The sequence below is a fragment of the Myodes glareolus genome, chromosome 19, assembly GCF_982192425.1.
Source record: "Myodes glareolus chromosome 19, mMyoGla1.1, whole genome shotgun sequence".
NCBI lineage: Eukaryota > Metazoa > Chordata > Mammalia > Rodentia > Cricetidae > Myodes > Myodes glareolus.
In genome coordinates this window covers 18,390,412-18,404,015 of record NC_142044.1, presented here as the reverse complement: position 1 = coordinate 18,404,015, position 13,604 = coordinate 18,390,412, and the positions used below count along the sequence as shown (strand labels likewise).

Sequence of the window (13,604 nt, the reverse complement as noted above, 5' to 3'; positions counted from 1 at the left end):
TTAATCTTGTGTGATAAGAACTATTTCTCTTTATAGAAATGAGTCATTTAGAGAAGCTGAGTCAGGGTGGAGAGAAGGCTCAGTGGTTAAGGGCTGCTCTTCCAGAGGTCCTGAGTTTAATTCCCAGCTACCACAAGGTAGCTCACAACAGTCTATAGTGGAATCTGATGCCTTCTTCTGGCATAAAGGCATACATGCAGATAGAGTACTCATATATAGAATAAATAAATTGAGGGAGAGAGAGAGAGAGAGAGAGAGAGAGAGAGAGAGAGAGAGAGAGAGAGAAGCTGAGTCTCATTTTGAAGATTTGCATTCTGTTGGAATCCAGAATCCAAACTCTTGGCCTGTTTACCATGCTGTTTATTTCTCCTGTTCTCTGAGAAGTTATACTTTTACTGACGAAAGAAGAGATAGCAAAACAAGCAAACAGGCAGACAGAGAACACAAACAGACAGGACACCCTGAAGGGCAGATAACTTAATCCTGGGTAAATTCTCTGGGTTCTTGATGGTGGCACAATTTCAGCTGTGAGATGGGTTTTTGCAGTTGCTGAGGCTTGGAGAAAGTTATGGGTCAAGATTTGGAGGAGAGGAAGAAGACCTCAGAGCTACAAAATCATATAAGTAGACATGAACTTGACCTCCTTCTAGAAGCTGTTGTTTGGGGACTGTCTGCCAGTCATCAACTAAAGGTCTGCCATAGAGGGTCAGATTTGGGTTGGGTTTGGGAATCAGAATACCTCAGATAAGGGATTATTGGCAATGGCATTTGAATAATGGAGATAATGTATTGGTTTTATTTGTTTGTTTTTACAACTTACACTCCTTACTTGTTCAGAAATCTGAGGAGGTGCCCCAGGGTGAGGGAGCTGGCTGGTAAAGATGGGATACTGGTTCCCCATTCTTACCTCAAGTCAGCATCTCCAAACTTAGTTCTCACTATTTGTTTTAAGGTTCCATTTAGGAAAAAAAAATCTAGTTGTTTTGTAAAGGGCTAAAATCCACCACGGTAGTCCATCAACCCTGTTATACAGTTGAAAAGGTAAGGGCTTAAAGTAACAGAGCAAGAAACGTCATTCAAGGTTCTTGGTGCCCAGTGATTCATCCGTCAAAGCTTTGTCATTTGCATATGACATCCCAGGCAGGTTGTAGTGCTCTGTGCACTTTGGGATACCTGACCTCTGCATTTGAAGGGTTCCAAGGGCTAGAGCCATGTAAGAAGTTCCAGAAAAATCTGAGAACAGAGCAAGGGGAGCCCATTGTTCTCCACTGGATGAAGAGGTCAGGGGAGGTCATACTGGATAGTGTCATGTGACTCAAGTTTTCATAAATGTATTGGGATTTGTCAGGGAGATTAAGTGACGAGGTCGTTCCAGGCCAAAGTAGCACCCTGTATTGAGAAACAGAGGTGCGCAAGAACACAGCTTTAATCAAGAAATAACAAACATTTTTCTGATTAAGAAAACTACCCTTTATGAAGCATTATCCTGGGCCAGGCATTGTGTTTGGTGATTTGCATGGATTACTTCTTGTAATGCTCTGAAGAATCCTGAAATGGATACACATGGGAAAACCAAGTTTTAGGATGGAGAAATAAGGGGGTCACGTAAGGCCTCACAGTTAAACAGGGATAGAGCTTGGAACTGAATTCGGAGATCGTAGTCTTGATGGGGTTCGGGGCTCTATGCGCCTGGCGAGCAGATGTGCTTGTCACCACTGGGTTCCCTGATACCCTTGGTGTGAGTGAGGTAGGCTCCAAGGACATGTGACCCTCATCCCAGACCATTCTGATGCTGCTGGTCCAGGGATCGCATTTTCAGACCAGCTATTGAGGCGAGGTGGTGGACAGCCTTTACACGACAAAGGGAAGGGTCGGATTTGTTTCATACCTCGGGTTTGCTGGGTAATTTGTAGAGATAAGTCACAGGCTGAGTCCACGAGTCTTCCATGAAACGGTGCCTGGCGGAGGCAGAATGCAAAAGAAGAAGAAATGAGAGGACCTTCCAGGCTATGCCTCAAAGATGAGCGATGCAAAGACAAGTCTCCGCCCAGCAGGAGAACTCAGCTGCCAGCAGCACCCAGAAAGCTCTGAGCAGCAACAGAGATGGCTCTATTTAGCAATTGGAGTCTCTGGATGTGATATCTGACCTGGAGGAAGAAAAAGGAGCGTCACGATAGAACACGTGTTTCGCCATGTCCAGGAGAGGAAAGCACGCTGTTTAGGTAGCTGCACTTTGGCTGTGTTGAGTTGAGGCCCTCATGTGGTGTGGCAGAGAGATGTAGGCTCCAATGGAGGGAGGGCTAGGATGGTTTGGTGACCTGGTGTTTACCTTGGCTTAGCCACTTGGCCGTTTCAGAGACGTCACGTAGTCTTTGTGCCTCTTCCCCCCCCTCTTTTTCATCTTCAGGAAGAGGAGATAATAGTATTTCTTCCTGTTTACAGACACTGGAAGGAAATAGTCAATCCTATGTCTTAAAAACAATTACTTTGGGCTAACAAGATGGCTCAGAAGTAAAGGAGCTTGTTCTGTCTGGTGACCTGAGTTTGATACCTGGGACCCACATGATACAAGGCAAGAACTGATTTTTTCAAGTTGTCCTGTAACCTCTATATATGTGCTGTAGTGCATGCGCGTGTGCACACACACACACAAATGAAAAAATATTGCCTGGCATGATGGCGGTGGCGCACTCCTTTAATCCCAGCACACAGGAGGAGGTAGAGACAGGCAGATCTCTGTGAGTTCGAGCCCAGCCTGATTTACATAGTGAGTTCTAGGACAGCCAGAGCTGCATGGTGAAACCCTGTCTCAAAAAAAAAAAAAAAAAAAAAAAAGAAAGAAAGAAAGAAAAAAGGAAAAATACTAATATTAAAACACATATAATTGAGAGAGAGAGAAAGAGAGAGAGAGAGAGAGAGAGAGAGAGAGAGAGAGAGTTTTTCATAGTCATCTTCCCACCCACCCATGCATATGTGGTACAAGCATTACAAAGTCACTTCCAAGATGGAAGCTTTCCTAAGGGTCTGCTTATGGATGCAGTTTCTCTGTTTGCTGGACTCTTGAACATACAGTTGAAACTAAACAGTTAAATAGTGGTTTTGACTTTTAAAGTGTTTATTATCAACCAGAGTTAGGAACAAAGCCGACTTATTTCCTGGGGGCTAATTCTTTCAAAACCTCTTTTGTTATGAATTTATTATGTTCAAGGTCTCAGGTCATATTGTTCTACATCAACTGCCTTAGACGGTTTTGAAAATTTTAGACAAGTGTTTTGAAACTACCATCTGCGTCCTTTATTTTGACCTATCCTAAGGCATTAACAAATAGATACATGTGTCTTTCTTGTGTGTGTGCGAGCGTGTTCATGGGTGTGAGTATGGGTAGACATTTGTCAAGGTCTATGTGGTCAGAGGACAACCTTAGGTGTTGAGGCAGGTTCCCTTTTTTGTCCCCTTCTGTGTACACAAGGGCACCCCTTGAGTTTCTGGGGAATCTCCTTTCTCTCCTCTTATCCCAGGAGGAACCACAGCAATTGCAGAAACATCGCTAAGTCCAGTTTTTTATGTAGGTTCTGGGGCTCCGGACTTTGTTACTCACATGTAAGGCACATGATTTCCCACGGGGCCATTTCCCAGACATATGTGTGTATTTAGGCGAGTCTGTATGTATCTCATTTAAATATATTTACACGTTCAATTAAGATACAAGAAGTAACGTTCCTGAGATTATATATGGCCATGGTAATTGAGAAGTATTCATTAGCTCAAAAGTCACACGGCACACCCTCTTGCTCTTCAGTTCTTGTACCTGGTTGATTAACAGATCTTTCCCCCTAACTCTTAGTCTTTTCTTTCTGTCTGTAATAACCGGAGCCTCCCCGGGGCAAACTGAGCGCCATCCTTTTTAAGCCCAACAACTGTATCCATTCTTGATTCCTTGCATATTGTAGCCACACTACAAAGAGATTAGCCTTAAAATCTGATTAAACCTCTATTTTCCTAAGCCTTCTAAAGGCTTTCCATTGCTTTAAGAATAAAGATAATGCCATTAAGGTTACCTTTGAAAAAAAAAATCACATGATTGACCTCCCTTAACCTCTGCTGTCTCCCCTCCCTCCCTGCCCACTCTTGTTCTTCCACACTTACTCAAGCTGTCTTGATTTTTTTGGTCCTCGTGAATCTCACTTTATAACTACAGAAACTGTTTTCACATTCTGGTCTCTCTGTCTAGAGTCCTTTCTCCTGTCTGAATCCAGCTATTCCCTCCTACCCTTCAAATCACAGTCCAATGGACTCCCCCAAGTCTTCTGCAAGCCCTCCCAATGAGGTCAAACCTGAATTCTGTGTTCTCCAAACACTGCTGACTTCTACATGTTTCCTGCACTTACCACAGTTTCAACTTTTCCGTTACCTTTGTGTCTCATTGAATGTGGAAGGCATGGATGATGCCTAGTTCAGCTTCCTATTACCCAGAACAATGCTTAGCTAATGAATATCTGAATCTGTGGTTATTCACAGAATATTTTGGCGTGGGATTCTTGTGAGAGTCTATGGGTAGCAAATGTAATACAGAGACATAAGTTAAACCCACGGGAAAACATGGCAGTATTGATTTCAGCTTTCAATTTTGTGATAATTAAGAGACCAAGCCCTCTTGGCATTTGAACTGCAATTTGTAGTTTCTCAACTGGCTAACTCCTGGGAACATACATTACCCATAAAACCTTGCTTTTGTGGGTTAGCATCTTAAGTCCCATCTGCAGTCCAGAATTGTGGAAGCAGCGAGCCAGTTTGTTGTCAAAACATTCAACCCATTAGGTTGGGAAACAAAGACTGTTGTTCATTTTGTAAATGCCGTGTTTTCCAGTAGTCCTCAGCCAAAACAGAACTTAAAGACAAGACAGAATGACTTTTCAACTAGATTAGGGGAGACTCACATGAGTGCCACTTTCTAATGTTCAAGGTGTTTTGTTGTAGTTACAATTGAAATAATACTAAGGCAAGTCAAGTCAGGAATCACGAGAAGCAGGATTTAGACAAAGTCTTAGTGAGTCTCTGACGGTTTCAAAATTGGGAGCAAGAATAGCAAGTGTCGGTCACACAGCTTTCAACTCTCATGGGTCACCTCAAGCCTTCTTCTCCTGATCAGGGCTGGAGAACAAGGACCCATAGACAGATTTCCTGAAAAGGTGGACTGTGCATGTGTATAAATGCAACTGCTATATTGCAATCAAGCAACACACTGCTGCTTTGTGCAAACAGCAAGTAAATCAATCACTGCTCTGCAGCTAACAGCATCAAGATGACCCATCCCTTGCCCGAGCACCCCAGCTTGTACTGCAGCTCACAGCATCAAGATGATCCACCCCTTGCCCGAGCACCCCAGCTTGCTATAAAGAGATCGAAACTTCAAGTCCAATGAACATTGGATACTATCAGTAATAGGTTAAGATTACATTACGAATCAGGCCAAGCTATTCAACATGTGCAGCATTGGTAAATGAAGTCACTGTCAGCTATTTTTAATGTTGTTGTTTGGAATGTGGATGTGACTTGCATCGGAATGAGTGACAGCGTCCTTCTTGTCTGTCTCCTAAATACCCCTTTCTTCTCTGTGCCCCTTAGATCTAGTGGAATAGAATCTCTGGGGGTAAGGTATAAATATCACGTTTTAATACCTTCCCCTCGGGGGATCCTTTTGGTCCATAAAGTTGGAGAATCAGAGTGACTTTTGAGACTGAGATGGTTAAAAGATGTTTACAGCAGTAGGTTTTCTTTGCCAGGGGGCAGGGGCCTCTGAAATATGGCTGGGTTAATAAACCACACTGATCTGGGTTTAAAAGTCCTCTTTCTGTCCTCATTGTGCTGTATTGAGTCAGCTAGCCATGTATGTCTTTCTATTATAATGTTAAACACCATGGCAGGTGAACTTTCTTCCTTATGAAAGATTTTCTACTGCAGTACAGTTATTCTAGGTGAATTTTTTGACCTTTTGTGTACATGACCAGGTGTTTGGGTCTTTTTTCTGTTTGAGATAATGAAGGGTAATTGCATTTTACTGTTGATGTGATTCCAAAGTAGGGGCTTTGACTCTCCCCCTGCCAGCTAATCTATAATGATTACCTTGTGGGAAAAATCTGCTTGCCTTGTGTCTTGCCCTTCAAGCCCTGTTGGGAGTGGAGACGTGAGGATTGCTGGGGATTCTGGCTGCCAGCCTGGCCCTTGCTTCACTGAGATACCCTATCTCAGGGAAAGAGTGGGCAGAGAAATAGAGCAAGATACTCAAAGCCCTCCTCTGGCCTCCACACAGATACGCATGAAGAATATATGTACTATCACATATATATATGCACATATAAAACACATACAATTTGCTTAACTATAGTGACACGATGTTTATATTTGTGTGTGTTTATGCATGTGTGCATGTCCTTATATGTGTACGTACGTGAGCACATGTATATGTGTATATATGTTTGTGTGTGCAGATGTGTGTATGTCTGTATCTGCGTATATACATGTATATGTAGGTATGTGTGTATGTATTAACCAGTCTATGACACACAATAAACTGGTGAAGATGCAGTTCTTTGGCAGACTGGTCAAGAGGAAGTGTAGCTGTTCTCGATCCTTTTGGATACATGGGTGCCATACAGAATCACACATGTACGTGGATCAACTTGCTATCACACTTTGTGGCCTCTTCCTTCTGCACAGCTAGTTTGTGTGCCATTAAATAAAACCAATAAAGTAAAAACTGACATTCAGTTTCTGAGCTGCATCCTCCCCCCCTCCCCCCACCCCCCAAGGAGAGCCTGCATTGTCCTAGGAATGGGTTTCTATAATCAAATGTCAGAGAAAGTCTCAAGTTGCTGGGATCTGAAGGCCTGGGGAAGCTAGAGAGAAAAGGAGGCTGGTTTTAGATCCTTTGTTGCATGCAGCATACAACCAAATAACGGTGTGGACTTGATACTTTCCTTTTGGTTTACAGATCCCCCCCCCCCCCCCAAAAAAAAACCGCCCAGCAGGTTTGCATCTTGAGACTGAATATAAACGTAGAAAAATCGTCCATGGGGTTAACATCTTTTAGAAGCCTTGCTAAATAATCAACTCCAGATCAGTTTAGCTTGGCATACAGACTAAAGCGAGAGGCTTGTAGATAAATCCAGAGCCTGCCCTCTCTGCGAGAGTGCAAAGCTGAGAGGATCCGCGAGGAGCAACCGAATGTCTGGCAGAGTCTTCCCTCCTTTTCAATGAGCTGTTTACTAAATTCCGGAGTTTATAATGAAGCCCAGGCTTACTCTGCGACCCACATAAACAAGCTCTTGACTCTTGTGCTATCGGGTTTTAAGCGAGCAGAGCCGTGGGGGCTCCTTTAGCGGTTGCTGCTTGGAAGGTTCCTGTTTGTTTACGTATGCACATATGTGCTCAGGATGATAGTCACGGGATGGGCCTGGCAGGGGAGAGCCAGAAAACAACTACCCTGCCCTCCCCTGAATCCTAAAAGCATGTAATATGTAAACGGCTTTCCGATTTAGAGACTTCTAAATCTGGTGTGGTTGCCAAGTTACTAAATTACTTAGGAGCTTCAGGGCACACAACAGCCTTCCAGGGTACACAGTCTCTTCAAACTGGACGAGCATTTAACAGGGGTTCTTGCAGGCATTGCCATTTCCAAGGGAAATCCAAGGCTGATCAAGCCTCCCCCCCCCACTGTCTCTTATGCCTGCTTCTTACCCCCACCCCCTACCCCACAAACAAGTTAACCTTTGTCAGGAATGGGTAGAGAGGCTGGGATGATGTTGTCTTTCCGCACACGAAGAAGGACTTTATGCAGCTTAGCGGGCAGTCCCAGTATTGTGATAAAAGTTACTTCTGTAAAATTTGACAACATGGAGGGAAATAATGCTATCTCTTGTGTGAGTTGCAATTTTGGAAGATTCCATTGTGAGAAGCTCCCGAGGAATCAGGAGTAGCTGCCAGTGTAGTTATAGAGAGACAGGGTCCTTCCAACTGCCGGAAAAATAAACAAACGGGAAAAACAGAGAGATTTATCTAGTTTATGAATTGTAAGGGTTTTTTTTTTAATTCTTGTTTAAAAAGAAACGTGAAGTTGTCGAATTGAGGATATAATTGCCTAGCAAAAGCTTCGAGCTGATGGGAAGTTCTGGGCAGTTCTGTTTCATTTTTATCGGATAAAATACATTTGGTTTCTCTTTTGACAAACCATGTATTTGTGAGGGAAGAAAAACGATCATGCACTGTTACTGGCCACGGCTACATAAGAAATCCCCCTGTTGCCAAAGGATACCACATGAAAGTGTCTGCGTGAGGGGAGGGGCCGGCCGGGGGGTGGGGCCAAGAAGGATGTTGCCTTAAGCTTCCTATGCTCCGAGTTGCAATTTGTGAACCAACTGTGATGAAATCGAGCCCTGGACGAATCAGACGCGCCTGTCAACTTCCCAGGTGGGATTGCTTGGAGTTAATAGACTGAACTCAGAGCCCCAAACGAACGCAGTGCATTCCGGGCACGCAGCGAACACCCTGCAGAGGCTTTCCAAGAATCCCTGGGCATGGCGAGAAAAGGCTCTTTCGGGTCACACCAGGTAGGCGAAGGATGCAGTGACTCGAGGACTGCTCGATCTTCCGAATCACTTCCATTTGAATTCGGTTTTTTTTTTTTTTTCCTTTCTCCTTGTTCAAATCCAGACATCATCCGAGAAAGCCTTTCGAAATTGGCAGGACTGGGGTTGCTGTACTCATCTGAACTGCTTCCATGAATTTAGAAGTCCATCTAATCTAATCTAGCTGTGTTTGACGATTCGATCTCTTTATTCTCTTAGGTGATATCCTTGTTCACTTTTGCCGTCGGTGTCAACATCTGCTTGGGATTCACAGCAAGCCGGATCAAGAGGGCAGAATGGGACGAAGGACCTCTCCCAGGTAAGAGCAGCAGTTGTTATTGTGCGTTTAGGCAATCCACGTCAACGCCTTCTTTCAGAGGACCTCAAAGAGCAATGAATTTAGCCTACGTGTATGGGTATTTTGCCTGCATGCCTATGCATAGCCCCTGGAACTGGAGTCGCAGACAGTTGTGAACTGCCATGTGGGTGCTGGGAATTGAACCCCGGTCCTCTAGAGGAAGAGTCAGTGCTCTTAACCTCTGAGCCAGCTCTCCAGCCTCTAAGAATGTTGTTTGCATCAGAGAACTTTTGTGGCACTTCTTAATAACTGACTTTAAATTTTTGCACCCTGAAATTTATAAGTATTGAAGAAGGTAAGACCCTCTGTTCATACATAAAGCCAGAGTAACTGCAGTGAGAACCTGTACCGGTTTAATGATGGGACGGGATGAGATACAGAGAGGTGAGACAGAGAGGGGTATTGCCCTCCTCACGTTATTTGCAATCAGAAAGTTATGCCCTGTGAATAAGAAAGAAAGGAAGTTGGTTTTTCTTTCCTTTCTTTAAGAGATGAACTTTTTTTTTTAAATAAAACTTTAGAAATTCAAAACTTTGGGACTAAGATTTACTGAGAATAAGGGAGTCCTCCCAGTGGGCTCTTTAGAGGGCTTCAAGAGTCGATCTGCACTCGCTGTGTTCTCGACTAAGACTAAGGCAAGGTGAGTTTCCCGAACCTTCCCGACTTCACTAGCGCAGGCGGAGTGAAAGAGACTCCTTTGCAGCCCACGGGCAGAGTGGGGCTTCATAAAGGGCCGCTTGTGCAGGCCGCCGGGCTCCGCTGACCTGGTCTGAAGCAACGACTTGGTTAATTTCCTGGAAATTGGAGCTGCTGATGGTTTCAGAATTAAAAATTGCATTTGAAATGACAGGCACTCTAGGGGGCAATATTTTCTTCCCTTTCTCTGACATCACAGTACATCCTCTGTCTTCCTGGGAATTTTGGGTTTTCTCTGGATTGGATCACCGTGAAACACCACCTGTCTCTGCAACACCATAAAATGTGTATTATTAAGCATGCTCCGATGGGATAGTGAGTTACTTGGTTTAGGCTTGAGAAGGTGGAAGGAATAGGGCTGAAACGTGGGGGAGGGAGCTGAGGTGAGGTGCAGTTTGAAGGAAGAATGAGAAAACAGATCTTAAAAAATTGGGGCCCCAGGGAGCCAAATGGACAAAACTTCATTGTGTTTCGTTGGGGAGGGAGGCGAGGGGTCACTGGGCCAGAAGAGAATGCTGTTTTTATTGGAGGCAAATGCTGTCTTCAAAGCCCTCTTTTTCACTCCTGCTAAGGCTGATTGTGACTAACAGACAGGGCCCTTGGTGTGGGCATGTGGCCCTGACAGCCCACTGCCGGCTCTTTCCAATGAGGCTAAAAGGAGCCTTTCTTCTGCTTCCTCTAAGTGATATTGACAGGCGTCAATGCTGTTTCTCTAATCACTGCGTTATTTTCAAACTTGACTTTTGTGGGACCTGGATCACAACGATCTTACCCTGGCATCCTGGGTCCATATTAGTAAGTGTTAGGGCCACAGGTAGGTCACTTGTAAAGTTTCAGCCCTCAGCAGTGAGGATCAGCCTCTCGGTCTCTAGTTTATATTTAAAAAAAAAAAAAAAATCCCCAGATCCCCCCATCCTGTTTCAGTCTCTCCGAAATGTGTGAGATCGCGACCAGAACACTTGAAAAGTATAGATTAAATATATTGCCCTTGAAAACATTGCTCATATAAGAAATTATTTCCGTATGCCGTAGGAAATAGTTACAAGAACGAAGGTGTCACTATAACTTCTGGGAGACCAGTCTATAGTATAACTCGTCAGTTAGATGACGTTAACTATAGTGATAGCTCACTTACACCTACCTGCTTACGTGAAGCTTAGCCTTAGGACCTCATCCAATTGGCACCAGAGTTTCAGGGTTTAGATATGTACTTTTTGTGGTCTCTATTCTTAAACTACTTTTTAATGCAGCTTACCTGTTGTCTACATGTTGGGGTTCACTTCTGCTGGAAGAAAAGACCAAAGATGCCTTTTAGAAAGTGGGGGACAGCGGTGTGTAGACAGGTTTTGTGTCTTTTTAAATGCTAACTACGCTGGGAAGGAGGAAAGCTCCCAACTAACAAGGTGACAGGCTATCCTGGCTATTAGCAAAATGTTTGCATCAGAAAACATTGGCTTCGGTTTTTTCCTATATCTATTAAAATAAGAGTTAAGAGAGAAAGCACCCCGTTTTTTTCTTTAAACAACACTCTCAGGCTCCCAGGAAATCCTGCATACTCAGTACCACCAGGTGTTTCACAAGCAGGAGAGACACAAAGAGGCTTTTTTCAAAGCATGCAGCTTCTGATTGAGTCCTCGGGGCTCCAGAACAACGACAGAGAATGTTTTGTATGCATGAATACTCTCACCGCTGCCCTGTGAACCAAGGTGTCTGTTCCGAGGCTGTGGCCATGTGAAGAAACTTATCATTAATTAACTAGCACACTCGTTAGCTGGATTTGTTGTTAGGAACTGGTCATCTGTTAGAAGCAGGGGGACATAAGAGTTCTCCCAGATCCGGAGATGTGTAGGAGTGCTGTGGCAGCTCCTTCTACAGAGGAGGTGTAAAATGACCAGAGTGAGTTATTAAGCTCAGGGAAAGGGACGCTATGGTAAATGGGCGGCAGAAATCAAATTTCCAAGTTCAGTTGGATTTCTTTGTTTCAAAATGAGATGTAGTCACTCCATTTATCTTATTCGAAGGAGAGAAAAATCTATGTGCATGCCATTGTCTGCACACTGGTGTGCATTGTGGATGTGATCCCTGGAGTCGTGGAGGAGACTGTATTACAGAAGTACCCAGGGGGACATAGGTACTCTTTGAACTAGAAGCAATGTGACATTGGAGAGATTTGTGGCCTGGCTAATAAATATCCGATAACCCAGTCCGATTTATCATCATTTTTATTGGTTTAAAAGAAGTGATTAAAAGCACATGAATGATTTTTTTTTTTTTTAGTATAAGTACTAAATGAAAAACATAACTAACGATTTTATGAGAAAACAGAAAATCCTGCTAGGGATGAGAAGGCTCAGGTTCTTTGCTGATTTGAGGAGTCTCACTGTACACTTGAGAGCAAATGAAACAACAGCCTGGGGAATGTAGGAAGATAGAAAATGATGGTCAGCCATCACTCCGTGGGGAAGTGGTCAGATAGGGTACCATGTGCACTGTTAGACGGAACGTAGAAACCGGGGAGTTTGAATCAATGGGATGAAATCAACCGGGTTAGAATTCAGGGTGTCATGGATTTTGCAGTTCTCTATTGAGTGGGGCTCAGTGCGGTGATTTTCCCATTTACACATATATAGCAGAGAACTCTCTATCATGTTGGTATATCTGACATTTCAGTGTGCTTTGTTCAACGAAGATTTTTTTCTTTTTGTTTTTTCTTCAATTTTTCTTTTATTGAAAAAAGATTTTTTTATACAGTATATTCCAATTACGGTTTCCTCTCCCCCAACTCCTTCTAGACTCTCCCAGCACCCCCTCCCATCTGAACCCACACCCTTTCTGTCTCTTCTTAGAAAGCAAACAGGCATCTAAAGAATGATAATAAAATAAGAGAAAACAAACAAAACTAGCATAGAACACTCAAAATTTGGAGCTTGCTCATCAACTTTGAAAACTCCTTAGTTAATGAAGAGTAGGGTATAATACTGAACATCTGTAATCCCAGTAGTTGGGAGGCTGAGATGGGAAGGTTCAACCTTGAGGCTCTTTGGGGCTACAGGGAGAGACCCTGTATGAGTCAATCAAAGCAAACAAAAGATCTGTCTTTCTTTTGCTCGTCAAATACCTAATGCGGCTGTGCTGTGATAATCTGAGACTTTAGCTGAGCAGCTGCATGCTGACAGGAGAGTCCCCGGCTTGATTCTTCAATTAGAAGAAAAGATTTGAAAGCAAAATGGCATAAGACTGATGTATGCCAGAAAGGGTGTGTGGCAAAGTTTTTACGTTCTCTTTAGTTGCGAGGCCAGTGTCTACATTTGTAGTTGATGGAACTGGCAGTGTCTAATTAGGAGTGATGACATGTTCTTGTTCACTGGCAGATCTGCTACTCAGATTTGTGCAATTTATTACATTTAAGTGGCCTAGAGCAGAGGTACTCAATCTTCCTTTAATACGGTTCTTTTTTTAAAATATTTATTTATTTATTATTTTGTATACAATATTCTCTTTGTGTGTATGCCTGCAGGCCAGAAGAGGGCACCAGACCCCATTACAGATGGTTGTGAGCTACCATGTGGATGCTGGGAATTGAACTCAGGACCTTTGGAAGAGCAGGCAATGCTCTTAACCTCTGAGCCATCTCTCCAGCCCTTTAATACGGTTCTTCATCTTAGGGGGATGCCCCTCAGACAGACGATTATTTACGTTGCTACTTTACAACTGTAATTTTGCCACTGTTATGAATCATAATGTAAATATTTTTGGAGATAAAGGCTTGCCAAAGGGGTCGCAAGCCACAGGTCTAGAGGTTAACCTCAAATATTAAAGTTTTCATCTAAAGGACATAGAATTATGCTTTTTTTGTGGTCTGTGAAGTCGTTCTACATGTGAACATATTGTGTTTATAGATACAATGTTTTCAGAGTACAGATGTT

At 43.4% G+C, this 13,604-nt stretch overlaps 1 protein-coding gene across 5 annotated transcripts in view; it reads left to right on the top strand.

Annotated features, from left to right (window-relative positions):
- Enpp2 (ectonucleotide pyrophosphatase/phosphodiesterase 2) overlaps nucleotides 1–13,604 on the top strand; it is a 115,091-nt gene that overhangs the window by 24,809 nt on the left and 76,678 nt on the right. For 2 of the 5 annotated variants that reach the window (XM_085678973.2, XM_085678972.2), the window contains exons 1-2: nucleotides 8,403–8,606; nucleotides 8,844–8,943. In XM_085678973.2, the coding sequence (XP_085535099.2) occupies nucleotides 8,574–8,606; nucleotides 8,844–8,943 (133 nt within the window). In that variant the 5' untranslated portion in view covers nucleotides 8,403–8,573. Of the gene's footprint in view, nucleotides 1–8,402; nucleotides 8,607–8,843; nucleotides 8,944–13,604 lie in introns of those variants that run through there. The other 3 variants (XM_085678975.2, XM_085678974.2, XM_085678971.2) reach the window with 2 other exon arrangements.